Below are 26,971 nucleotides of genomic sequence, written 5' to 3'. Positions count from 1 at the left end.
ATTCACAAAACACTGTACTATTGAAGTATTAATCAAAGAAGATAACATTTTGAACAGACGTGGTTCGTTCCTTTCCTTCAAGGAAAAACACAAACAGCATGGACATATTTCTTTCGCAAAATAAATAATCACCACACCATGTCAAGGTTGGTATCCATAAAATAAAAAAAATTACTTTAAAATTATAGCTGCAAGATATCTTGAAATCCAAATTTATTCACTGGAGTTATAACTAAAGGTATGGGCATAATAACTTTTGCAACACTCTGTACGTTATTCTATTCTTTTCATGGCTTGTCTCTTTCCCCTGTTCTTGTAAACAGCTGCAGGAAATTTGGTAATGAGAAGGACAAGTCTATTGATTATCACCTCAGACACCTGAAGATCAACACGTGACAAATGGACCAAGCGGGGGACCAAGGAGGTAATTGTTTTTCGTTATTATTATTGTATTTAGCGACATTTTTCAAGTTCTAAGTTAACCCTTTTTCTAGTCAATCACCATGATCATACTTGGAAGTATTTGCTGAGGACATTCGTATGGCAACCATTAGTAGCTATTTGCTTGACATGAACTGCTGATGCACCATTAAGGCACAAGAGAATATAGAGTTGATGATGTTAATAATTTTAGCTATGGCTTTTCAAGGTCATATCATTAGAAAGTTTAAGTCCAGTTGATTAGATTATTATTCTTTACTAATGTAGTACGTGGATGAATGACAATCTTTAGAAAGTGTTATAATAGTCCAGGAGCAAGATCCCACAAGGGGCCTAAATAAGGACTTGGTTCACCCTCCACTACATACAAGGTTTGACACCATAGGTAGTTAGTATGGACCCTCTAGATCACTGCTAGGTAGGTAGTGGACTCAAATTGTGGTATCACTTTTTTTTACAGGTCATTTTATGCATGGACGTATAATCGCATAAAATCACAAAAAATAGGACAAAATTAAGGGGTAGGGGAGATATAAACTCCAAGAACTCAACTTTTACTCGTGATTTTGAATTCATTTTGGTATCAATATGTAGCTAAATGATTTTCCTAACTTTCTAGTATTATTTTTAAACAAAAACAGGTTTCATTTGAGCATATTTGGAAGTATATAGTCCATAAATGAGTGGTAATCTAATTTTTTTGAACCATATGTGTAAAGTTTGATATTGGCCTCAAATCTCACAACTATAGCACTTTATATTTTCAAAATTGATTCAGTTTCCATTTTTTTTTTTTTTATTTAAATTTTAATGTTTTATTTTGTTTTTAATGTTAAGCATATCAAGGAAACATTATTGTAACAGTTCCAATCATTATAATATGTATGAGTTCGTTGGCGCGTCTGTGGGACGAGGTGTGTGTGTGCATGGGGTGCTGGTGTACATAGGGTATGTGTGGGGGTGAGGGGTGGGGTGTGTGTGTACATGTCTTAATATGTCACTACACTGCACCAACTTCCATTTACAAAATCCGTTAAGTTTCCATTGATGTAATATTTTGAATATTTATGTGTAGGACGTGAGTAGGACTGGGAAAAAGACAAAAAATGTTTAAAAAACCAAAAAAAAACCAACAAAACTGATGTTGATTTCCCTCGTATATCAGCATAACATAGAAAAATATTAAGGGGTAGGGGAAAATAAATCATCAGAACTCAATATTTTACTCATGATATTGACTTCATCTTGGTATTAATTCTATTGAATTCAATTCAATATGTAAATCTAATTGATTGTTCTAAATGTTTAGTATTATTTTAAAGCAAAGCGACCATTAGTTGTCCGGTAGATACACAGAAACTGTGAGAAAAGGGTACATTTTCTATGTCTAACAGCGTAAATATGACAATATTAAGGGGTAGGAGAAATATAAATTGCCATAACTCAACTTTTACTCATGAAAATGAATTCATCTTGGTATCAAAATGTATCTAAGTGATTGTTCTAACTTTCTAGTATCATTTTAAAGCAAAACAACCATTAGTTATCAGACAGATATACAGAAACTGTGAGGAAAAGGTAACTTTTCTATGTCTAACAGCGTGAAGATGACAATGTTACGGGGTAAGGGAAATGTAAACTGTCATAACTCAACTTTTACTCATGAAAATGATTCATCTTGGTATCAAAATATATCCAAGTTATTGGTCTAGCTTTCTAGTATTATTTTAAAGCAAAGCAACCATTATTTGTCAGGCAGATATACAGAAACTGTGAGGAAAAGGTAAATTTTCTATGTCTAACAGCGTAAAATGACAATATTAAGGGGTAGGGAAATTTATAACTGCCATAACTCAACTTTTACTCATGAAAATGAATTCATCTTGGTATCAAAATGTATCTAAGTGATTGTTCTAACTTTCTAGTATTATTTTAAAGCAAAGCGACCATTATCTGTCAGGTAGATACACAGTATTTGTGAGGAAAAGGTAACTATTCTATGTCTAACAACATAAATAAATCAGTATGACAATATTAAGGGGTAGGGGAAATATAAACTGCCACAACTCAACTTTTACTCATGAAAATGAATTCATCTTGGTATCAAAATGTATTTAAGTGATTGTTCTAACTTTCTAGTGTTATTTCAAAGCAAAGCGATCATTAGTTGTCAGGTAGATACACAGTAACTGTGAGGAAAAGGTAAATATTCTATGTCTAACAGCTTAAATATGACAATATTAAGGGGTAGAGGACATATAAACTGCCATAACTCAATATTTACTCATGAGAATGAATACATCTTGGTATCAAAATGTATCTAATTGGTTGTTCTAACTGTCTAGTATTATTATAAAGCAAAGCAATCATTAGTTGTCAGGTAGTTACACAGAAACTGTGATAAGAAGGTACGTTTTCTATGTCTAACAGCGTAAATATGACAATATTATGGGGTAGGGGAAATGTAAACTGCCATAACTCGACTTTTACTCATGAAAATTAATTCATCTTGGTATCAAAATATATCCAAGTGATTGGTCTAGCTTTCTAGTATTATTTTAAAGCAAAGCGACCATTATTTGTCAGGCAGATATACAGAAACTGTGAGGAAAAGGTAAATTTTCTATGTCTAACAGCGTAAAATGACAATATTAAGGGGTAGGGCAAATTTATAACTGCCATAAGTCAACTTTTACTCATGAAAATGAATTCATCTTGGTATCAAAATTATGTATCTGATTGGCTTTTCTAACTTTCTATAAACAAAGCGATCATTAGTTGTCAGCTAGATACACAGAAACTGTCAGAAGAAGTCATTTTCTATATCTAGCAGCGTAAGGGACCGTTCACAAACACTTGTAAGGGGGAGGGGCCTGATGCAAAAAAACTTCATCGCAAAAATTTTTCGCCCCCCCTTTACAGACCTCAAAAATTTTAGGGCCCGCCTTTTTGACATATAAATTATAGGTCAACCCCATAGACAAGGCGGTTCTCGAACCACGAGTCTCGCCTGCTTTCGCGACCACCTGCTTTTGCGATTACTTTTGGTAGAGGTAAATGAATTTGGCGGTTATCGGCTGGGCACGATTATCTGGCTGATGGTGACTGTACCCACCAAGTTTCATGCCCATGCAACAGTTTTTACTAATTTGACCTCAGATGACCCCTGGTGACCCTGAAATGACCTTCCAAAAATTGGGCTCTAAATGTTGACGGTACCCACCAAATTTCATGCCTATCTGAAATTTTTTACTAATTTGACCTCAGATGACCCCTGGTGGCCTCGAAATGACCTTCCAAAAATTTGGCTTTAAAATGTTGACTGTACCCACCAAGTTTCATGCCCGTACAACAGTTTTTACTAATTTGACCTCAGATGACCCCTGGTGACCTCGAAATGACCTTCCAAAAATTGGGCTTTAAATGTTGACTGTACCCACCAAGTTTCATGCCCGTACAACAGTTTGTACTAAATTTGACCTCAGATGACCCCTGGTGACCTTGAAATGACCTTCCAAAATTTGGCTTTGAAGGTTGACTGTACCCACCAAGTTTCATGCCCGTACAACAGTTTTTACTAAATTTGACCTCAGATGACCCCTGGTGACCTTGAAATGACCTTCCAAAAATTTGGCTTTAAATGTTGACTGTACCCACCAAGTTTCATGCCCGTACAACAGTTTTTACTAATGTGACCTCAGATGACCCTGGTGACCTCGAAATGACCTTCCAAAAATTTGGCTTTAAATGTTGACTGTACCCACCAAGTTTCATGCCCATACAACAGTTTTTACTAATTTGACCTCAGATGACCCCTGGTGACCTTGAAATGACCTTCCAAAAATTTGGCTTTAAATGTTGACTGTACCAACCAAGTTTCATGCCCATACGACAGTTTTACTCATTTGACCTCAGATGACCCCTACATGACCTCAGTGACCTTGACCCACTAACCAATACAAACCGGTTCTGTCTTGGGTCAAGATGCACCCACCCACCAAGTTTGAGGAACGTGCGACTGTCCTAGTCTGCGAGAAAATAGGCGGAAAGCAAACTTTAACCAAAACTTTAACCAAATGTCACATACACACACACATACACACATCCACCCCTACACACGGAAAAGTGATTATATAGTCTCCTGCCTTATCAGGCGAGACAAAATCATATAAACTAAATTTTTCCAGGAAAATTTTTGGTCATTTTTTTCAGCCCCCCCCCCCCCCCTTAGGAGGGTCAAACATTTTCAGCCCCCCCCCCCTTTTTGCATCAGGCCCCCCTTACAAGTGTTTGTGAACGGTTCCTAAATATGACAATATCAAGGGGTTGGGGAAATATAAACTCCCATAACTCACCTTTTACTCGTGATAATGAATTCATCTAACGTTCTAGTATCATTAGTTGTTATGTAGTTACAAAGGAAATGTGAGAAAAAACTTCCAAAAACTTCCATGTGTAACAGTGTCAAATATGATAATATTAAGGGTAGGGGAAATATTACCATAACTCAACTTTGGCTGCATTAACTGTGAAGGGGAACACGGGAATACAAATCGTTGCACCAAAATTTGAATGTGGTATTCGATTGAGGTTTCTTACGTTAATTGGTGCAATTGGACCATTTTTAAAATTTGACCTTTATGATATTTTTGATATATTCGACGTTATAACCCCTGAACTAAGCTATGACAATTGTCTTTTTTTTTAATTCTTAGCGATGAGAGGAACAATTTGAGATTACAACATTACAACATGATAGGATCATTTTTTAGTATTGGCCCCATTATGACCTTCAACCCCTCGTGGGAAACTTAATTGCTTTTAAAATAATGCCAGAAAATGAGAACAATCAAATAGCTACATATTGATACCAAAATGGAATTCATTTTCCTCAGTGAAACTTGTGTTTTGGTGATTTGTATGTCCCCTTACCCCTTAATATTGTCATATTTTACGCTGTTAGACATTGAATATTAACATTTTCATACATATGTCTATCTACCAGACAACTAATGACTTAATTGCTTTTAAATAATACTAGAAAGTTAGAACTATCAAATAGCTACATATTGATACCAACATGAATTCAATTTCATCAGTAAAACTTGAGTTTGGGTGATTTGTATGTCCCCTTACCCCTTAATATTGTCATATTTTACGCTGTTAGACATTGAATATTAACATTTTCATACATTTTATGTATATCTACCGGACAACTAATGGCTTAATTGCTTTTAAAATGATACTAGAAAGTTAGAACTATCAAATAGCTACATATTGATACCAAAATGAATTCACTTTCATCAGTAAAACTTGAGTTTTGGTGATTTGTATGTCCCCTACCCCTTAATATTGTCATATTTTACGCTGTTAGACATGGAATATCAACATTTTTCTCATATTGTATGTTTAACTACATGACAACTAATGGTTTAATTGCTTTTAAAATAATGCCTGTAAATGAGAACAATCAAATAGCTACATATTGATACCAAAATGAATTAATTTTCATCAGTAAAACTTGAGTTTGGGTGATTTGTATGTTCCCTTACCCCTTAATATTGTCATATTTTACGCTGTTAGACATTGAATATTAACATTTTCATACATTTTATGTCTATCTACCGGACAACTAATGACTTAATTGCTTTTAAAATAATACTAGAAAGGTAGAACTATCAAATAGCTACATATTGATACCAAAATGAATTCACTTTCATCAGTAAAACTTGAGTTTTGGTGATTTGTATGTCCCCTACCCCTTAATATTGTCATATTTTACGCTGTTAGACATGGAATATCAACATTTTTCTCATATTGTATGTTTAACTACATGACAACTAATGGTTTAATTGCTTAATGCCTGTAAATGAGAACAATCAAATAGCTACATATTGATACCAAAATGAATTAATTTTCATCAGTAAAACTTGAGTTTGGGTGATTTGTATGTTCCCTTACCCTTAATATTGTCATATTTTACGCTGTTAGACATTGAATATTAACATTTTCATACATTTTATGTCTATCTACCGGACAACTAATGGATTAATTGCTTTTAAAATAATACTAGAAGGTTAGAACTATCAAATAGCTACATATTGATACCAAAATGAATTCATTTTCAACAGTAAAACTTGAGTTTGGGTGATTTGTATGTCCCCTTACCCCTTAATATTGTCATATTTTACGCTGTTAGACATTGAATATTAACATTTTCAAACATTTTATGTCTATCTACCGGACAACTAATGACTTAATTGCTTTTAAAATAATACTAGAAAGGTAGAACTATCAAATAGCTACATATTGATACCAAAATGAATTCATTTTCATCAGTAAAACTTGAGTTTGGGTGATTTGTATGTCCCTTACCCCTTAATATTGTCATATTTTACGCTGTTAGACATTGAATATTAACATTTTCATACATTTTATGTCTATCTACCGGACAACTAATGACTTAATTGCTTTTAAAATAATACTAGAAAGGTAGAACTATCAAATAGCTACATATTGATACCAAAATGAATTCATTTCCATCAGTAAAACTTGAGTTTGGGTGATTTGTATGTCCCCTTACCCCTTAATATTGTCATATTTTACGCTGTTAGACATTGAATATTAACATTTTCATACATTTTATGTCTATCTACCGGACAACTAATGACTTAATTGCTTTTAAAATAATACTAGAAAGGTAGAACTATCAAATAGCTACATATTGATACCAAAATGAATTCATTTTCAACAGTAAAACTTGAGTTTGGGTGATTTGTATGTCCCTTACCCCTTAATATTGTCATATTTTACGCTGTTAGACATTGAATATTAACATTTTCATACATTTTATGTCTATCTACCGGACAACTAATGACTTAATTGCTTTTAAAATAATACTAGAAAGGTAGAACTATCAAATAGCTACATATTGATACCAAAATGAATTCATTTTCATCAGTAAAACTTGAGTTTGGGTGATTTGTATGTCCCCTTACCCCTTAATATTGTCATATTTTACGCTGTTGGACATTGAATATTAACATTTTCATACATATGTCTATCTACCAGGCAACTAGTGACTTAATTGCTTTTAAATAATACTAGAAAGTTAGAACTATCAAATAGCTACATATTGATACCAACATGAATTCATTTTCATCAGTAAAACTTGAGTTTGGGTGATTTGTACCGGTATGTCCCCTTACCCCTTAATATTGTCATATTTTACGCTGTTAGACATTGAATATTAACATTTTCTTACATTTTATGTCTATCTACCGGACAACTAATGGCTTAATTGCTTTTAAAATAATACTAGAAAGTTAGAACTATCAAATAGCTACATATTGATACCAAAATGAATTAATTTTCATCAGTAAAACTTGAGTTTGGGTGATTTGTATGTTCCTTACCCCTTAATATTGTCATATTTTACGCTGTTAGACATTGAATATCATAACATTTTCATACATTTTATGTCTATCTACCGGACAACTAATGGATTAATTGCTTTTAAAATAATACTAGAAGGTTAGAACTATCAAATAGCTACATATTGATACCAAAATGAATTCATTTTCATCAGTATAACTTGAGTTTTGGTGATTTGTATGTCCCCTACCCCTTAATATTGTCATATTTTACACTGTTAGACATGGAATATCAACATTTTTCTCATATTGTATGTTTAACTACCTGACAACTAATGGTTTAATTGCTTTTAAAATAATGCCAGAAAATGAGAACAATCAAATAGCTACATATTGATACCAAAATGAATTCATTTTCATCAGTAAAACTTGAGTTTGGGTGATTTGTATGTCCCCTTACCCCTTAATATTGTCATATTTTACGCTGTTGGACATTGAATATTAACATTTTCATACATTTTATGTCTATCTACCGGGCAACTAATGGCTTAGTTGCTTTTAAAATAATACTAGAAAGTTAGAACTATCAAATAGCTACATTATTTGATACCAAAATGAATTCATTTTCATCAGTAAAACTTGAGTTTGGTGATTTGTATGTCCCTACCCCTTAATATTGTCATATTTTACGCTGTTAGACATGGAATATCAACGTTGGTTTGTACGTCCCCTAACCTTTAATATTGTCAAATTTTACGCTGTTACACATTGGAAAATTAACATTTTTATCATATTTTATGTCTATCTGATGGTTTTTCTGTTAAAATAATACTGGAAAGTTAGAACAATCAATCAGCTACATGTTGATACCAAAATGAATTCATTATTATGAGTAAAGGTTGAGTTATGGTGGTTTTTATTTCCCCTACCCCTTAATAATGCCATATTTGACATGGTTATGCATAGAAAAGTACCATTTTCTCACATTTTATGGCTATCTACCTGACAATTAATGTTTGCTTTGCTTTAAAATAATACTAATACGTTTGAACAATCAATTAGCTACATATTAATTCCAAAATGAATTCATTATCATGAGTTGAAGTTGAGTTATGATGGTTTATATTTCCCCTACCCCTTAATATTGTTACACAAGCTGCTACATGTGGAAAAGTAACTATTTTTTTACATTTTCAGTCTATTTTCCTGACAAACAGCGGTTGATCTCACCCCACACATATAAATATTCAAATTAATACATGAATGGCAACTTACCAAACAAATGTTGTTAATAGAACTTATATAGTTCAGCCGAGTGACATATTAAGACACGTAAAACACCCCAACCCTGAACCCTATACACACCCCGCACCCACCCCCACATACCCACACACACCTACCCCAAACCCACACAACACAAACCAACATGCAAGCAAACATGCACATACATAAATATTTGAACCAGAACATCAAAGTTTGCCTAGATATGCTTGATATTAAAAACAAAATAAAAAAATGGAAACTTGATTAATTTTGAAAATAGAAATTGGCACAATAGTAAAATTTGAAGCCAGTGTCACAAAAACACCCACCCTACACATTGTTGTGACAAATCTGATTTTTCACTAGTGTATGGACTGGCCACTTCCAATCATGATCAAATGAAACCTAGGTTTGCTTTCAAATAATACTAGGCAGTTAGAACAATCAATTAGCTACATATTCATACCAAAATAAATTCATTATTGTGAGTAAAAGTTGAGTTATGGGAATTTATATCTCCCCTACCCCTTAATTTTGTCCTATTTTTTGTGATTTTATGTGATTATACGTCCATATATAAAATGACCTGTAAAAAAAAAGTGATACCACAATTTGAGTCCACTACCTACCTAGCAGTGATCTAGAGGGTCCATACTAACTACCTATGGTGTCAAACCTTGTATGTAGTGGAGGGTGAACGAAGTCATTTTTTTGAGGTTGCTGCTCCTGTACTATAAAGTCTCCTTTTAAATGATGGAACGTCTAAGTCCCTCATGGGGGAACCTGGCATAGATTCAAAGACAATACATCGAAGTTAAGCACTCATGCCATTAGTATAGTATCAGCAATCTATGATATAGAACATGAGAATAAAATTGTGATTATTAGGTAGCATTACTGTTAACATTAAGCATACTAATTGTATCCTTTTGTCATAACAACAGATGATGACGACGATTTCGGTCAGAAGTTGCCACCGCTACATATCTATCTGAAAAGAGTATTGGACAAGTATCCCGAAGGCGGACAGATCTTAAAGGTAGGCTTAGAGTACAAGATGAATTGACATTTTGTGATGACATCTAGTTAAGGTGAATATGTCACAAGATATTCACATCTTACCCATTACTTTCAAAGAATGTTAGAATGCTCCATTTTGAGTATAACACGTTAGCTCAAACCAGGTCAGTCGTAAGCCGGTCGTTCAGCAAGTATAGGTAATGCGGATCTTGAAGGAAATGCAGGTCTTCTGAGTCCATTTGCTTAATTGCTTAAAAGTACCCAAACACTAATGCTGACATCATTGAGTATATAGTACGAAAAGGGTGTTCCTTTAGCATATAATATGTTTAAGGGGGTACTACACCCCTGCCCAAATTTGTGCCTATTTTTGCATTTTTCTTAAACATTATAGCGCATTGGTGACAAGTAAGATATGTATATTATAGGGGCAAGGACTACAACTACTGCACTGTAAATTTTATTTCAGCACAGACAACAGTTGTGGGGTTACAGTCAAAAATGAGGGAAAACCAATATTTGATCAATAAATCAATAACTACTTGCTTTGAGTTGCTGAATTTTCAGTACAGTAGTTGTAGTCCTTGCCCCTATAATATACATATCTTACTTGCCACCAATGTGCCATAATTTTTGAGAAAAATGCAAAAATATGCATAAAATTGGCCAGGGGTGTAGTACCCCCTTAATGTTTAGATATCTGTGCTCGTAACTTATAGCTAATAAACATCTAAATCTAAATTGTTCCATTTAAATGACACATCCTTAATACAGGAACTTGTTCAAAATGCAGACGATGCTGGTGCCCGTCGTGTTGTCATCTTGTATGACAAAACTCATCATAGCACCGATACCATGTGGTCGCAATCTCTGCGGGATTTCAACGGACCCTGTTTGTACGTCTACAACGATGCAGTTTTTCAAGCCCAAGATTGGAAGAACATTCAACATCCGGAGCAGAGTGGTAAAATGGATGACCCGACGAAGGTTGGACGTTTTGGACTTGGATTCATTTCTGTGTACCATCTAACAGGTTTGTTAACGTTTTGCTATATTTGACTTAGGTAGCAAATGCTATTGATATATGTCAGTCTTACCAAACCAAAAGAGCAATTATTTTTGTCTCGCCTGAACTTGTTCAGAGAGAGACTATGTAGACACTATTTCTGTCTGTATGATGGGCGTCAAGGGGAGGGACATGTTCCCAAAGTTTGTAGATGGGGACACAATATCAAATGCCTCCCTCCCCCAACACACACACATTTTGGCAACTTTAATCATAATTTCACAAAGATGTGTTGTAGAGCAAGTAATTATAACGATATTAGACTACATTTTGAGGTATGTGATACTATAACCAACAATAGTGTACAAATGGCATTATTTTAAAAATATTTCCCACTTTGAGGGGGCACATCTGTTCTACTACAAAGTATAACCAATAATGGGGTAAACGTGTGCACCAAATGGTTTCAACTTCTGAGGGGGGTACGTTCACCCTCAGACATCCCTCCGTCATGCAGCAACGTTCGGCGCGTGAGCGTCGAACTCCACTTTTACAAAATGTCCCCAATGCACATCGGAACGGATGGGGTGAGTATGTGTATATGTATTTCCCTCCCACATTTCAGAACGGATTGACGCCCCTGGATGGGGGTATGTGTATGTGTGTTTGTGCTAATTTGATTAAATGGTAGCAACAATCATTGAGGACATATTACGGTGATCTAAAGAATGATGAGGTCAAGGGTCATCTTCGGGTCTAATGAGGTCAATATGATTAATACTAAAAATCTCAATTTCCCCTTAAAGTAATACTAATAGATTTGTTACCAAGGTTGGTCAAAATACTTATGGGAATGGTCAAGTAGGGTGTCATGGATAATACAATACGGTCAAAGGTCACCCATGGGTCATATACAAAAAAAATATATGACATTTCAGAAATTGGCTCTAATTGAGTTTCTGGGATAAATTTGACGGTGTGGGAGATGTCCTCAAAGGCCATTCAAGGATCAAATGGGAAATTACTCCGATTAGACTGAATCCTGGTGGAAATAATCATGAGGATGAGGAAAGCATGCTAAAACTCACCTCTTTACCCCGGATCAATCTTTGGAGGAGGACTTATTTGATACCAGTATGAAATTCTTTATTTCCTGGAATATCAGTGACAAGACATTATGGGCTTGCAAAGGAGCACGAGGGTGTTTTTCTTATGTATCGGTAAGTATAAGTTGATGCCCTAATTCAGGTGAGGTATAGTATTCTGTTAAAAAGTGATTCCCCCTCAAATATCCTTTACGGGTATAGCAAATGGTGACAAATTAAATTATTGCTTCTGTCATAAAAACCTATATTTCATGTATTGGTTTACTTTTGCCGAAAGGTAGGGTTAGCCATGTTACCATTGGTTAGAGAATGGCAGTTTTTTGAAGCTCAATGGGCACATTTTGTTTGAGAACCCCTCCATCCGGGCGTCTACTACTATTACATTTAGTAGATTATTACTATTAGTAGGTATGTCACAGTGGCTGCACAATAATTCTGTCATACTGTGCACGCATACATAACAGTGAATCAAAAAGCGCGCGGATCAAAGTTGGCCAATTTTGAAAACATACATGTCAAAAAACGATTTCCTCGTTATGTTTCATTGATCACAATAATTTGTCTTTTTAATATATGGTAGGTGAAACATTTCCTAAATCACTATCAACTCCGCTGAAATTAAACACTGCCTAGTTTAAGAGTTAAGACCTGTTTTATGAATTTTTTTAGATCGTCCATAAATCAATAAATATAGGTCTCTCGAAATAGAGGACCTAGTACCACCGGTCTGAAATACCAGTGTTTGTTATCATGTATTTTTTTTTCCTTGGATAATGAGTGAAACACTTCCCTATACCAATTGAAAACTCGGTGCACTTAGGCAATTAACTGCAGTTTCTTTATTCAACATCACAGCAGGTTCATATTTGACAAAATCATGCTGTATGAATAAAACATAAATAAAACATTGAAAAAAGTAAAAATTACATATGCCTAATTAACATAAGAATGGCATAAATATATAATTGATGATGTAATTAGCTAATTTGCATAATTAATGACTTTTTGTGTATTTTTTGTTACCAAATGAAAGAACTTTGGGTACTTATGTGTGCAAAAAAAACCGCATCCTCATATCATGTACGGTTCTCTGTTGGCATTATTTTTGCATATTAATTAGCTGGACTTAGTCATTTTTTAAGCTTTTCATGTCTGCAGATTGGTCAAAATGTTTTTTGAAGCATTCATAACGATGATTCAATTAAAAGCGTCAAATAACATGTTTCTGCTGCGCTTATTTTTGGGGTGATATACCTACTATTAGATTATCTACTTGGTACCGACCTTGTTAATAGGTGTTTTGGCGATTGTATCTTCCAGATATTCCAAGTGTGTTGAGTGGTACCCAGATTGGCTTCTTAGACCCTCATGAAAAATACTTCGAATTTGATCCACACACACGCGTCCACCATAAAGGTAAGCGAGGTAAAAAGTGGCGGCTGTCTGCTGACATTCTAGACAAGTTTCCTGACCAATTCAACCCGTATCTGGAGCCTTTGTTCAACTGTTCACGTGCCAGCTTTGAAACTGGTAACTTCAATGGAACCATTTTCCGATTTCCCTTGAGAGATTCATCTATGGACTCGAAAGTAAGCAGTGTTGTATACAATGATGAGAGAGTACAGAGTTTATTTCAGTCGTATCAAGCAGATGCAGAAATATCGCTACTCTTCCTCAAAAACATTGAATCAGTCGCCCTATATGAGAAGACAAGTGCAACAGAAGGACCAAAGCTGCTCTTTAGTGTCGGAGTGCCTGAAGAAAGTTGCTCCAAACTTCGCTCAGAAAGGAAACGGTTTCTTGAAGGAGTGACTGTTCCCAAAGATTCTCAGTCTCTGTATCGTATGGACATTGACACTCGCCACAACAGCACACCTGCTTCACGCAACACGTATATTACTGTCAATACAGTAAAAAGACAAAGGATTTCCCCCGTCCTGCAGGATCTAGTCGAAGATGCAGATTTGAAATTATTGCCATGGGTGGGTGTTTCAATGCTCGTCAATGAGAACAACAGCGACCATAGTGATGGGCGTGTATTTTGCTTCCTTCCACTTCCAGAGAGTGAACGTACTGGTCTCCCTGTTCATGTCAATGGATACTTCGGACTGGGTGACAATCGACGAAGCATCAAGTGGCCAGATCGTGAATCAGAACATGACAAAGCTGCCAGATGGAACCAACTGCTTGTACATGAAGCTTTCCCAGATGCCTACAAAAAGCTAATTGTAAGTGGAATTTCCAGCGGACTATCACCACATATTGTATACAATGCGTGGCCTGATGTGGCAAATCTGAGAGGTGAATGGAAAGAAGGAGTGAAGAACTTTCTTGAACAGATCAAGAATAAAGCAGTGCTACACACTAACATCAATGGGGGATCTTGGCAGAAACCTAGTGACGTACTGCTTGATCCGAACAAGGATGATTTGATTCACTCACTCCTGGAGAGAAAAGGATACCCAGTGGCCAATGTTCCTGATCATGTGAGATGTGCTTTGCTAATGGGCGGGATTCAAACAAAGGTTGTGAGCCCTGATATCGTAAGAAAGGCAATCCGTGGTGAATCTCTAGCATGGCTGAACCGTGAGCAGAAACTTCACCTGCTACGATACATATTAGAAGACAAGCAGTTCCATGACTTGCAGAACATACAGCTGCTGCCTCTAGCTGACAGCAGTTTTGCAACTTTCTCCTCTGCTCGAGCTAGCGCTCCTGTATACATATGTACCGATGACATTCCTATCGATCTGTTTCCAAACATACCTAGTAGATTTACTGCCAAAGACATGCCATCAGTACTGACCAATGCAGATGCTTACACACAGCTGCAACGTCTGACACCCCAGATGGTTCCATCTTTGTTGAAGGAAGCTTTACCAAGAGACTGGGTTCAAGGAAATGGATTGATCAATTGGACACCTGGAGCATACCTACAACCAAATGTTAATTGGTTAGAAGTAATCTGGTCATGGCTGTCACGAAACAGTACGACGGTTCCACTTACAAAGCTGAACTCCCTGCCACTCATACAACTTGACGCTTCTGGTAGCAGCCTCCAATTAGCAAGACTATATGTGCATCAGCTAATTCACAGAGAGAAGAGAGGGTATGGTCAAACTCAAACACTTTCAGATGCAATATGCACATATTTGGAGACCTTAGATATTGTAGTGGTACGACATTATCTACCAAGCTTCATTGCGCAGCATCCGCAAGTTGATACCATAATCAAATCTCCAAATTATGTTGGTGTAGCTGCAGTTTTGGAATCTGCGTGGAAAACACATGGGAATAGAGTGATCCAGAATGTGACCTTAAGTGGAAATGGTTTGAAGGCTGACATCAAGAATCTCTTTAAACATGCATCACTATCCGCCCAAAGCAAGAGGTTGCTTTCTCAACTGCCCTTGTTTGCAACATCTGACCACAATTACATGTCTGTTTCACAAGTGAAGATTGCAGTTCCAAGCGGGTTTCATGGCGTTCCAGTCAAACGGTTGAGGACAAGATTTTTACTGCAACAGGATGAATCTGATAGCCTGGCAATCAATCTTGGAGCTCGACGAATTCCTGAACAAGATTTACTCAGCACATATATTTTCCCTGATATTGAGAACAACTTTTACAATAGTCAGGAGAACACCCTTATTATGACGTGGGTGCTGGAAAGACCAACGTATGACAGCCGTGTCAAGAACATTCGCTTTGTTCCGACTGATGGAGGCCTATGTCGACCACAAGAACTATTTTTACCAGATGAGCCGCGATTGAGACTCCTGTTTCAGGGTCAACCTGTTTTCCCAGTAGGCGTATATGCATCTGGAAAACCACTCCATTGTCTCAAGAGAGTTGGTATGAGAGGTTTATCAACAATTAAACCACAAGAGATGTTGGAAATAGCACAGAAGGTATCAGCATCTCACAATGCAGCTGTAGCAAGAGCACTTTTTGATCATATCACAGATAACTCACATTTGCTGTCAAAAGACGCAAGCTACAATCGAATACGGAAGCCGTTGGGAAAGTTTCTACGAGACATAGCTTGGGTTCCATGTGAAGCAGTTCCACCTACAGAATATCCGCAGACACTGAAATGGTATGGAAGTTCTGCTGGACTATGCCGTCCTGAGCAGGTGGCACTGATTGATCATGCTGCCTTATTGTTAGGGTCAGTTAAACCGCTAGTTAAAGTTCATCGTCAACGAGATGAGTTTAATACATTCTTCGACTGGCATGGTATCGATTCAAACAAGTATCCAACAGTAGAAGACGTTTTCAAGCATTTGAAGAATGTGGCTGCATCCTATCAAAATGGCCAGAATGTTCAAAAGATGACAAATGCAGTTGATGCTGTTTACAAATTCTTGAACCAATCACCAATTAGGTTCATTTCCAACATATGCAATGACAGAACACGTGAATTGATATGGCACGGGAATGGTTTCACCACACCAAACAAGATTGCATTCGATAGTGGCACAATCAGCGTAAATTTAGCACCGTACCTGTTCACACTACCATCCATGTTACGTCAGTACAGAGGATTCTTTGAAGCAATGGGTGTGGAACAGCAGTTCACTACCAACGTTCTGAATGAAGTTCTACATACCATTCAGCAGAAACACAATGCAAATCCAGTCAGCTCTTCTGAGAGTCAGTCCGATTTGAAGCTTGTCTGTGATATCTTGAATTCTATCATAGCATTTGCTACTCCAGGTTATCAATTTTCAGATGTCGTAGTTCCATGCAGAAGTCAAGGTAATGCACTCAAACTAGTAGAGACACAGAAATGCCTTTATGTTGATGAGGAACGTCTTATGGAAGAGTACCACCATGGTGCCTGTGACATCCCTGTTGTTCACGAGATGATTCCAAATGAGATAGCAAAGCGTCTTGGACTAAAACGTCTTAGTCATAGTATAGCACCTGTAGAGAATGTCGGTTTAGGATACGACGTAGAAGGTCCGCATCAAAGTACTGTCAATGCGATCAAAAGAAACCTAGAGATGTACAAAGAAGGGTTAGACATATTCAAGGAATTGATCCAGAATGCGGATGATGCCGGAGCAACCGAGGTTAAGTTTCTGATAGATTGGAGGGATAACTCAGAGAGTGCAACAAGTTTACTTGGTGAAGGAATGGAGATGTGTCACGGGCCAGCACTGTGGGCGTATAATAACGCAACTTTCAGTGATGCCGATGTAAAGAATATCTGCAGTATCGCTGCTGCAAGCAAGAAAGATCAATTAGACAAAATTGGTCGCTTTGGTCTTGGCTTTACCTCCGTTTACCATATAACGGACGTTCCCAGTCTCGTCAGTGGTCCTTTTGTTCTCATTTTTGATCCGCGAACGAATCATCTTGGTAACAGAATTAATCCAGGGCGACCTGGAATCAAACTAGACATCAGAAACGAAGCTCACAGAGCCACACTGAGAAGTTATCCAGACCAATTTCAACCATTCCAAGGTATTTTTGGTTGTGACTTATCATCATCATCAAGCAAGGGTTTTGACAAGACCCTCTTCAGACTACCTTTGCGAACTGAAAAGGAGGCAGCAGATTTGTCAGAAGATTACCTGTCAAAGGCGGTGTACAATTCACAAGAAGAAATGGGCAAAATGGTAATGGCATTGAAAGACTCCGCTGCGTCGCTACTCTTGTTCACCCAAAATGTAACAAAGGTGAGTGTGCATTCATTAGGCGCCGATTGCACATCAACCAATAACTACAAAACACTGTTAGACATATCAGCAGAAACAATCCAAACTCTGCCAAGGTGCATCCAAAGTCAGGAAGATGCTTCGCAGCAACGACATATTCTTAAAGCAACTCAACAATGGATGCAAAATAAAGCATTACCAGTCCCAGAAACCACCACAGTCATCAAAGTTACCAATTCATTCACGACGACAAAAAAGACGGGGACAAAGGTTCTCAAATCAAAGGAGCATCTGTTTGTCGTGAGCTCATGTATGGCTACTGGTAGGGCTTTGGAAATGGCTGAAAGTTTTGAAGGACAACGTAAAGCGGTATTACCATGTGGCGGTGTAGCAGTTCGGCTGGAGAGTGGTAAAGATGGTCGAATACCAACTGCATTCGATGACACCGAGACATTGGCGGGTGCTTTCAGTTATTTGCCGTTGGATGTCTACACTGGTCTTCCCTTTCATATCAACGGGAACTTTCTTCTTCAGCCAAATAGACGACATCTTTGGAGTAAGTCCTCATCAGCTTCAAAAGTGAAACAAGGAGGAGAGTTTGAAACGAGATGGAATGTCTGCTTTATGGAACAGGTTATTTGCAAAGCTTTGGTGAACCTTCTTGTTGATCTACAGTTACTTCAAGGAAACGACTTCCTTGATGGCAGAGATTTTCAGGCATTGTGGCCCAAGATATCTCACACTGAAAGCGACTTTCACCCCATTGCGGATGCCTTCTACAGAATTGTTGCAAATGGAAACCAGAATCTAATCTACAATGGAAATCGCTGGGTCAGCATTCATGACTGTTTCTTCTTGGAGGGAGAAATACGCACACATTCTATCGGAGATGATGTGAAGGGGATACTCAACCAGTATATGTGCCCAAAGAAATGGGTGAAACTTGATGATGAAGTTCTTAGAAGTATGGCACACGTTGGTTCCACTGAATCCTTGAAAGATAACACATATGACTTGGGTAGATTTCTAAGGGAGGTCCTGTTTCCAATGATCAGGAATGGCGAAGAAGTACCAAAGAAGCAACGAAAAGCAATCATGCTGCATCTACTTGATCTGAGAATAGGAACAGAAAAGAGACTGGAATTTGACAATGAGCTGAAAGCGCTTGAATGTTTTCCTGCGTCACCAGATGGAGAGGCCTTGGTAAGTCCAGACCAGTTGGTACATCCAGAGAAACCAATAGGTCAGCTCTTCAAAGAAGTAGATGGTCGATTCCCCTATGGTAAAGACTACAGGCGCGATGAACGATTGCTTTCGCTTACAGAACTAGGAATGGCGACTGAAAAATTGGAATGGGATGACATTTGTGAAAGAGCAGAATCATTTCAACATGATGAATCTCGTCAAAGACAAATTGAACGATGTGTCATTTTGCTTGATCTGATTGACACACATCTGCGTCACGGTGCCACAGCGACTCTGCAACAAAGAGAGAGATTGCAGAATGCACGATTTCTTCCAGTGATGCCCAAACCTGTGACGCCATACCCGTTGGCCATGGATTGGTACGAGTCCACATCATTATGTATGTCAGCCACGGAGCTCCTCGAAAGGAAATATGAGTATCTTGTAGGAGCTACTAAACCAGTTCTTGACGAGAACTGTCTTGGCGTCGACGGGGTATCAAACAGAGTGAAAGATTTTCTGGGTATCGGAAACAAAGATCCTGAGATTGAAGATGTAATCCATCAACTACGGATTGTAGTGAATCAAGTAAAGCCTCTTCAGGCGGATACCATTTGTCGTGCTATTTACAGATACTTCAATGACATCGTGACAAGACATGATCCTAGTACGGATGGGTCTATACCTCCTGATCTACTCAACCATATTGAAGAATTGAAATCGATAGCATTTGTACTTGTCGATGGCAAATTCTTGAAATGTGACCAATTAGCCTTTGAATACAAGCGACGCGGTGGTCGTTACCTGTATGCTGTTCCCGACACACTGATGACATTCAAACCACTATTGAAAGCTTGTGGAGTGAAGGAATCCTTTACAGTATATGATTATGTCAAAGTCTTAGAGTCATTGAAAGAGATTCATGGAAATGATCCACTGTCAGGCTTAGACGCTTCTATTGCGGAAGAAATGCTTAAAGCAATGGTGGGTTTGGTTAAATCTGATGACAGCTTCAAGGACCAAGCTCTAGCTCTTGATAAGGATAACGTTCTCCGACCTCTATCAGAGCTGATATACAATGACATGTCTTGGTCAGAATTTGATATCCCTGAAGTACAAGGCAAATACACGCATAACGGAATTACAGAACATGATGCAAAGGTCCTCGGAATCAGAACGCTACGACAGATCCAACTTTCGACGTGCTCCAGTGGACACGGATTCGAGAGTGAGTTTGGCCAAAAGGAGGATTTAACAACTCGTCTGAAGGGCATTTTGAGAGAATATTCGCACAAAGCTGATGTACTTAAAGAACTGCTACAAAATGCTGATGATGCAGGAGCAACCGAAATCCACATTGTTTACGATCCACGGAATCATCAAAGTTCCAAAATTGTTGGAGCTTCCTGGAAACCAATGCATTCTTCCCCAGCGCTTTGTGTATACAACGATAAACCATTTACAGAAGCAGATATTTTAGGTATTCAGAAAGTTGGAGTTGGAGGAAAGACTTCTGACGCCGCAACGACAGGACGCTTCGGCATTGGTTTTAATGCAGTTTACCACCTCACAGACTGCCCCACATTTGTTACTCACAATCAAAACCTCTGCATCTTTGATCCGCATGTCAAATACGTTCCAGGAGCTACTCCTCAAAGTCCCGGGAGGCTTTACACACTACAAGGCGCTGATGGTTGTTTGGCAACGTTCCCAGACATGGTCGATGGATACTTGGGTAATTACGATGAATTTGATCTGGAAAAAGGTACCATGTTCAGATTTCCACTTCGCACCCAGTCATATGATTCAGACATATCCCGAGATTCGTACACCAGAGACACTATAATGGAGTTATTCAAGAAGTTCCAATGTGTGGCCAAAGAATCACTCTTGTTTTTGAATAGTGTACAGAAGATATCAATCTCAGAAATCGATCCAAGGACCAACACGTTAAAGCCATACTATTGCATAACAGGTGACGTATCAGCCGAAGCCATACAGTGTAGAACCGAACTCAAGGATCTTTCAAGGCAATTCCAGACAAATGCTGATGTCACCGTCTCTGAAATACCTCAAAAACTCTGGGTGTATAAAATGGACGTAGAAGATTCGTTGAATCGGTCAGAAACCTGGTTGATTTCACAAGCATTTGGAGTTGATGAATACAATGCCGAAACTGAAGGAGCAATACAGTTTAAGGCTAAGACTAATTTGCCGCGTGGAGGTGTAGCTGCATTGTTAGGTTTGCAGCAAGCAATTAAACATGACAATCCTTTTGAGAGACAGTACAGAGCATTTACCTTCTTGCCTTTGCAGGTCTACACGAATCTTCCTGTTCATGTAAATGGCACATTTGAGCTTGATCAATCTCGACGGAATTTGGTGAAAGGGAGCGATTATGCTGGCAATCAAACTGGTGGTGACGGGCTGATACACAACTGGAACAAACTATTAGCTGTGCATGTTATAGGCCCGGCCTATGCCAAGCTCATACATGAGGCCGGTAGGATTTTGTTAGATCCCTCTCAAGATACCTTCAGGAAGGATGTTCAGAGGCAACTTATGCTGTACAACAGGTTGTTTCCGATTATTGATGAGAAAGAGAAAGGTCTTCGCGGAGAATGGAAACTAGTGGCTAAAGCTACACTGCTGAACATCGGTACAAGTCTGTTGGATGTTCTCCCAGTTGTTACTGAAGGTAAAGCTGGCGATTCAAATACGACAGTGACATGGCACCACCCGGTAAGTGAAACAAGCAAAGCCTTCTTTGATAACCTGTCTGATCAGCTTCCTGCCAAGGAATCAGACACGTTATTCAAAGACTCAACTAATTGCAGATGTACTTTGCTACAGAGTTTCTTGAAAGAGGTTGGATTTTATTTGCTTTCCAGCAGTCCCGGTATTTGCCAAGCATTTCAAGAAGTGGGAGTTGCAGCCAATTTCATCAGTCCTGACTCGGTCTTGAACCATCTTGCAAATATTAACTGCGTTGCCAGTTCGATTCCATGTCCTATTACTGATTCACAGTTCAAAAATTCGAAGACTCTTTGTACTGTACTTGAATATTGCCTTCATGGAGCGAAGACACCAACTGATCTAAATGGATTACCTCTCTGCCTCACGAGTGATGGTGTGCTGAATGCCTTCTCCTTTACCAATGGCGTGTATGTAACACCATATTTGGGAGTTCTTCTACACCTTCCGCAATTGTTCATCCATCCAGATCTGGTTGATTCAATGCAGCTTTGGCTGTGCAGTGGAGATCGCTCGCAGCAATGCTTCTCCAGTGGGATGTTCAAAGACTTTACCTTGCATGAATTAGCACAACACTTGCATACACAACTTCCAGATGAATGGAGAGGATGCACTCGACATGTAACTTGGACACCAGAGATGAATGGACACCCTAGTAACTTATGGATGAAGCATGTATGGGAGCTCATCTTGTTCAGATGCACAAGATCAGGAGCCAGTGAACTTGATGCACTAGACGACTGGGCTGTATATCCTACATCGTGTGGAAAAGTAGTTCCTCCTAAGCTGGCCAAGACGATTTTGTATCTTGATACATTCTCCGATTCAAGTTCAAGACGAACTCTGACATCTGTACTTGAAAAGCTTGGATGTCCACAGATATCAATTAGTCGCATGGCTACAAACTCTTCAGAGTTATCAGAGCTTTTGAAATCTAAGTTAGCCGTACCCACGAGCCAATCAAGTGTGTTACTGGTCATCAAATATATGATGGAGGAAGAGGATGACACGTTAGAAAGCAAACTCACTTCAGAAGAATGCAATGCACTTCTACGCTATTTCCAGGAAGCATGTGAAGATGGAAATACTCTATCAGACGCTGACATTCAAACACTGAAGAAGATGCCGATATTTACCAGTGTTGTAAACCATGATCGTCAGACTAGTATTAGTTCCTTCCCAAATTGTCACTACATACAGTATTGTAATCTACCAACCAAGGAAATAGATTCAGTGCTGGCATCAGCAGGGTGTGTCCTGTTGAAGCAGAATTCAATGCTAGAATTACTCTATCGAAAACTGCAGATCACATCAATAAACACAGCAGGTATATTTCTCAAATATATACTTCCCAACTTTGGTCAGTTGAGTGATGAAAACAAAGTGGCATACGTGGAGCATATTAGAGATAAATTGATAAAGCACGCATCGAAACAAGAACAAGAGGCATTATACTCAGCATTGAAGACGATTGCGTTTGTATTTGACGAGCAAGGAGAAGCTCACACTGCTGATCATTACTATGACCCATCCAATGGGGTGTTTGCATGCATGGTCGATACCAAGTATCATTTGACAAAAACTTTCAACACCTTTGATTGGCGGGAGCTACTGAAGCACATCGGGTTAAAACATGAAGTAAACCAGGAAATGTTCATCAAATTTGCCCGACAGATAGAAAGTGAAGCAACACAGATACCAAATGACAAAGACTACAAACGTCTTATGAAGCATTCAATGACACTTGTTGGACAGCTAGATAACAACAAGTTGCTATGGGATTCAATGTTCCTCACAAACATAGCCAACATCAAGTTTATTCCATCTGTGCCAATTGATAAAGATCTGAAGGAAATCCACCCACCATATTGCGCTGATGAGCAACGTGATGGTTTGGGTCCTTTCATTTCATATCACGGAGCTGTTCCAGATAGGTATAAGGTGCTAGCTTGGTCCGTGGCAATGCTCCTCCCTTCATGGGCTATACCAAAGAAAGAATATATCATCCACAGCAACACAATCAAAGTTCACACATGCTTAGGCATCGAGGCAAATATAATCATGGAGAAAGTCCTTCAACATATCCAGAATGTTTGCCAGCATATGGCTCAGCGAAACGCTGTTGACAAGATTGATAGCGTATCACAAGAAGTGAGATTCAAATTGACCAGTATCATCAAGAAAATGATGAAGCATCTTCTTGACCATCTTCGCACTCACAGGGCCGAAATACAGCGATATCTTAACTTCACTCCAATATGTCCCGTAGAAGGAGGAAAGATACTAGTAACGGCAAGCCAACTGGTCTTAAACATTGATGAACAAGTAGTAAAACGTCTGCGACCGTACATATTCGAAGCACCGAGGGACTTGGGTGACTTTGACGACTTGCTAAATGCTTTAGGGACTCAGCCTAAAGTGACATTTGATCAATTAGCCGGAGTGCTTACAGCAATCAAGGGAATGTGCGATGAAAAGAAAATGCATCCAAACGAGCGACAAATAGCTCATACAACACTGGGGTGTATGTTTGATTTGCTGTGTAAGACCGAGGGCAAATGTCCAATTTCAGTGACGGAACTCTTCCTCCCTACCCCAGAGAACGAACTCAAACGTTCTACAGACCTTCATTATGCTGATCCTAGCCAAATGGATCACATGGAGCTAGCATCAACAAATCTCGATTTTGTTGTGCCTCTCAAACAGTGTGGACTCAGGTTTGAATGTAGTGAATCGTATCTCATTGAACTTCTCCCAGTTCAACTTCGACCACACAATATTCAGAAGAAATTGCAAGAGAAATTATGTCAAACAAACGAAACATGCCCCGCTGAAGATGGCTGCCCATTTCTATTGCACCTGAAAAGAATTATCACCTCGGAGGAGATGCAACGTGTACTACTTCGTCTGCTACAACATCAGAATGAGAACAAAGAACCCTCTGAAACTCAAAAAGGAAGCATAGAAGGACTCATTAGATTCAACAACTGCCGGTGTGTGTTAGAATTGAAAACCGGTTTCTATGATGCCAATAACACACTTCAGATTGAGAAGAAAGGATCCAGAAATATTTTTCTAGTAACGATAAACCGTGAAACTTCAGAATACAGAATAGTCTTTGAACACCAAGATCATCATGATATCAAGAGAAAGACTCTTTTCATTCAGCTTGCCAAGAAAATCAACATCATCTGTAAGTTGCAACTGGATCCAGAGCACTTGTCTTGTCTACGTGAAGTCTTAGCATGTAGAGGTGTTGATGACATGAACGATGTTCTTACCGACGTTTCTGAGGGTAAAATTCCTGAATATGACAATGTGTCTAATGGACATCGACCAGACCCAGCCAAACCCGGATCTCTTGTACCTGAAGATATTCGACATCTTCTTGATGATGATTCATACAACCTGTACCATCCTGAAGAGATTGTGGTTTACACGTGTCCTGTGGATGATAGGCCAGAAGAATGTGATGATCTAAATACCGAATGCACAGGTTCTGCAGACAGCATAGCGGACGAACAGTTCTCTTTTGTCTATGCAAAAATCATTGATGAAGTGCAAAGTAATGAAGAGTCTCCAATGAGACGTACATATAGAATTGATATCGGTGAAGCCAACCCCATTGTGGTCAGTGTTCTGATGTTGTTTAAATTTCGCAGACCAAGGAACCCAACAGAAACTACAGTTGAAGTGTTCACTGGTGATCCCGATGCAGCCCCACCAGAACCTGCTGCTCCTCCTCCAGCAGACCTAGAAGAGGCACAGAATCGTATCCGAAAAGAAGTCAGAGAAGCTCTATCTCTACCCGAACGTGAACAAAAAGAAGCAATTCATCGACTTTATAGAAGATGGCATCCGGATAAAAATCCACATGAGCAGAACGAACTGTACAATGAGGCCTTCAAGTTTCTGAAAGCAGAACTAGACCGTCAAAAGAAAGGCGGGTCTCCTGATGAGTACAAAAGTCGTTATGAAAGATGGGAGTCAGATATTAGAAGAGAAAGGGAACAAGAAAGAGAATACCAAAGCCGTTGGCAAGAATTCGAAAGGCAGAGCCATTCACGTGGTGGTGGAGGCCGAGGAGGACGTCAAAACACCACAGGTAGTAGCAGTAGTTATGTGCCACCGTCGTTTACAAGTGAAGCACCAGATCCTAAAAATGCACGTCTGTGGTTCCGACAAGCAGAAGAGGAATTCAACAATGCGCAGCAGCAGTGTGATCAAGGCGTAAAGGCATCATGGCTGACAGCGTTCTTGCTGCATCAAGTTGTAGAGAAAGTATTGAAAGCGGCGAAGTTTTATCAAAATGGAAAGCCTAATTTGAGCAGTAATGATCTGTTAACATTGGTGAGAGATATCTCAGAGAAAGCTTCGAGAAAAGATGAGCTGGTTACTTTAGTGGCTCAAATTTTTCGGTTAGGAGCAGACTTCACAAAACCACGCTATCCCAATAGTGCAACACATGCAATCAGTATGCAGAGCTATGACTCATTTGAGGAGCAAAAAGGTTTGGAATTATGCAAGCAAATTCTTGAAATTGTTCGAGATATGATTGGAATTCGACAATTTTAAACGAATGCGCATCTTGGCGTCAAGACTGTGGCTGTTGGATGATGGCATGACTCAGATGACTTAGGCCACTGCGATCAGTGACAATTGGTAAAAATAATAACGCATGCAGTTTGCCACAAAAATGTTACTACTCCCTTTTGTAATTGGCAGAAAACGTCAATGCTCATACAGTTTAAGAACATGAATATAGTCTGTGACTTTAAACCATATCGCGTGAAATGATAGATTAAAGCGCTACATTGAGCTGTTTGAGTGATAATGAAAACTGTTGAAAAGATTTAAGGTTAAACATTTAGGCCTATTTGTTATATCATTAGATACATTATACTTCTTCATGTGTGATAGTTGAATTTAGATTTTCGTAAAGAACAATTATTGTTGTAGATAAGCTGAAATACATGTAGAGTAGATTGGTATTGCATTTTTTTTTTATCTGTGTGTATAAAATGATACTGTATCGCTTGCTGTAATCATGATATCAAACCTATAGGACAATTTTTACATGATGTTATGACCCATGTCATATTTATAATGTATCTCGTAATGTGCCTTGTCTTTGTACATAGGTAGTGTTTGATGTAG

General features: G+C 38.4%; 1 protein-coding gene across 1 annotated transcript; it reads left to right on the top strand.

Annotated features, from left to right (window-relative positions):
- Positions 1-322: 322 nt before the first annotated feature.
- Positions 323-26,659, top strand: LOC140160605 (sacsin-like). The gene is made up of 4 exons (XM_072183849.1): positions 323-424; positions 10,022-10,116; positions 10,872-11,130; positions 13,530-26,659. Exons 1-4 carry the CDS (start codon positions 400-402, stop codon positions 26,387-26,389), a joined length of 13,239 nt encoding a protein of 4,412 aa, XP_072039950.1. The 5' UTR covers positions 323-399; the 3' UTR covers positions 26,390-26,659.
- Positions 26,660-26,971: the final 312 nt, after the last annotated feature.

Source organism: Amphiura filiformis, chromosome 9, assembly GCF_039555335.1.
Source record: "Amphiura filiformis chromosome 9, Afil_fr2py, whole genome shotgun sequence".
Taxonomy (NCBI): Eukaryota; Metazoa; Echinodermata; class Ophiuroidea; order Amphilepidida; family Amphiuridae; genus Amphiura; species Amphiura filiformis.
The sequence above is the reverse complement of the archived record's forward strand: the minus strand, read 5'-3'. Positions and strand labels throughout refer to the sequence as shown.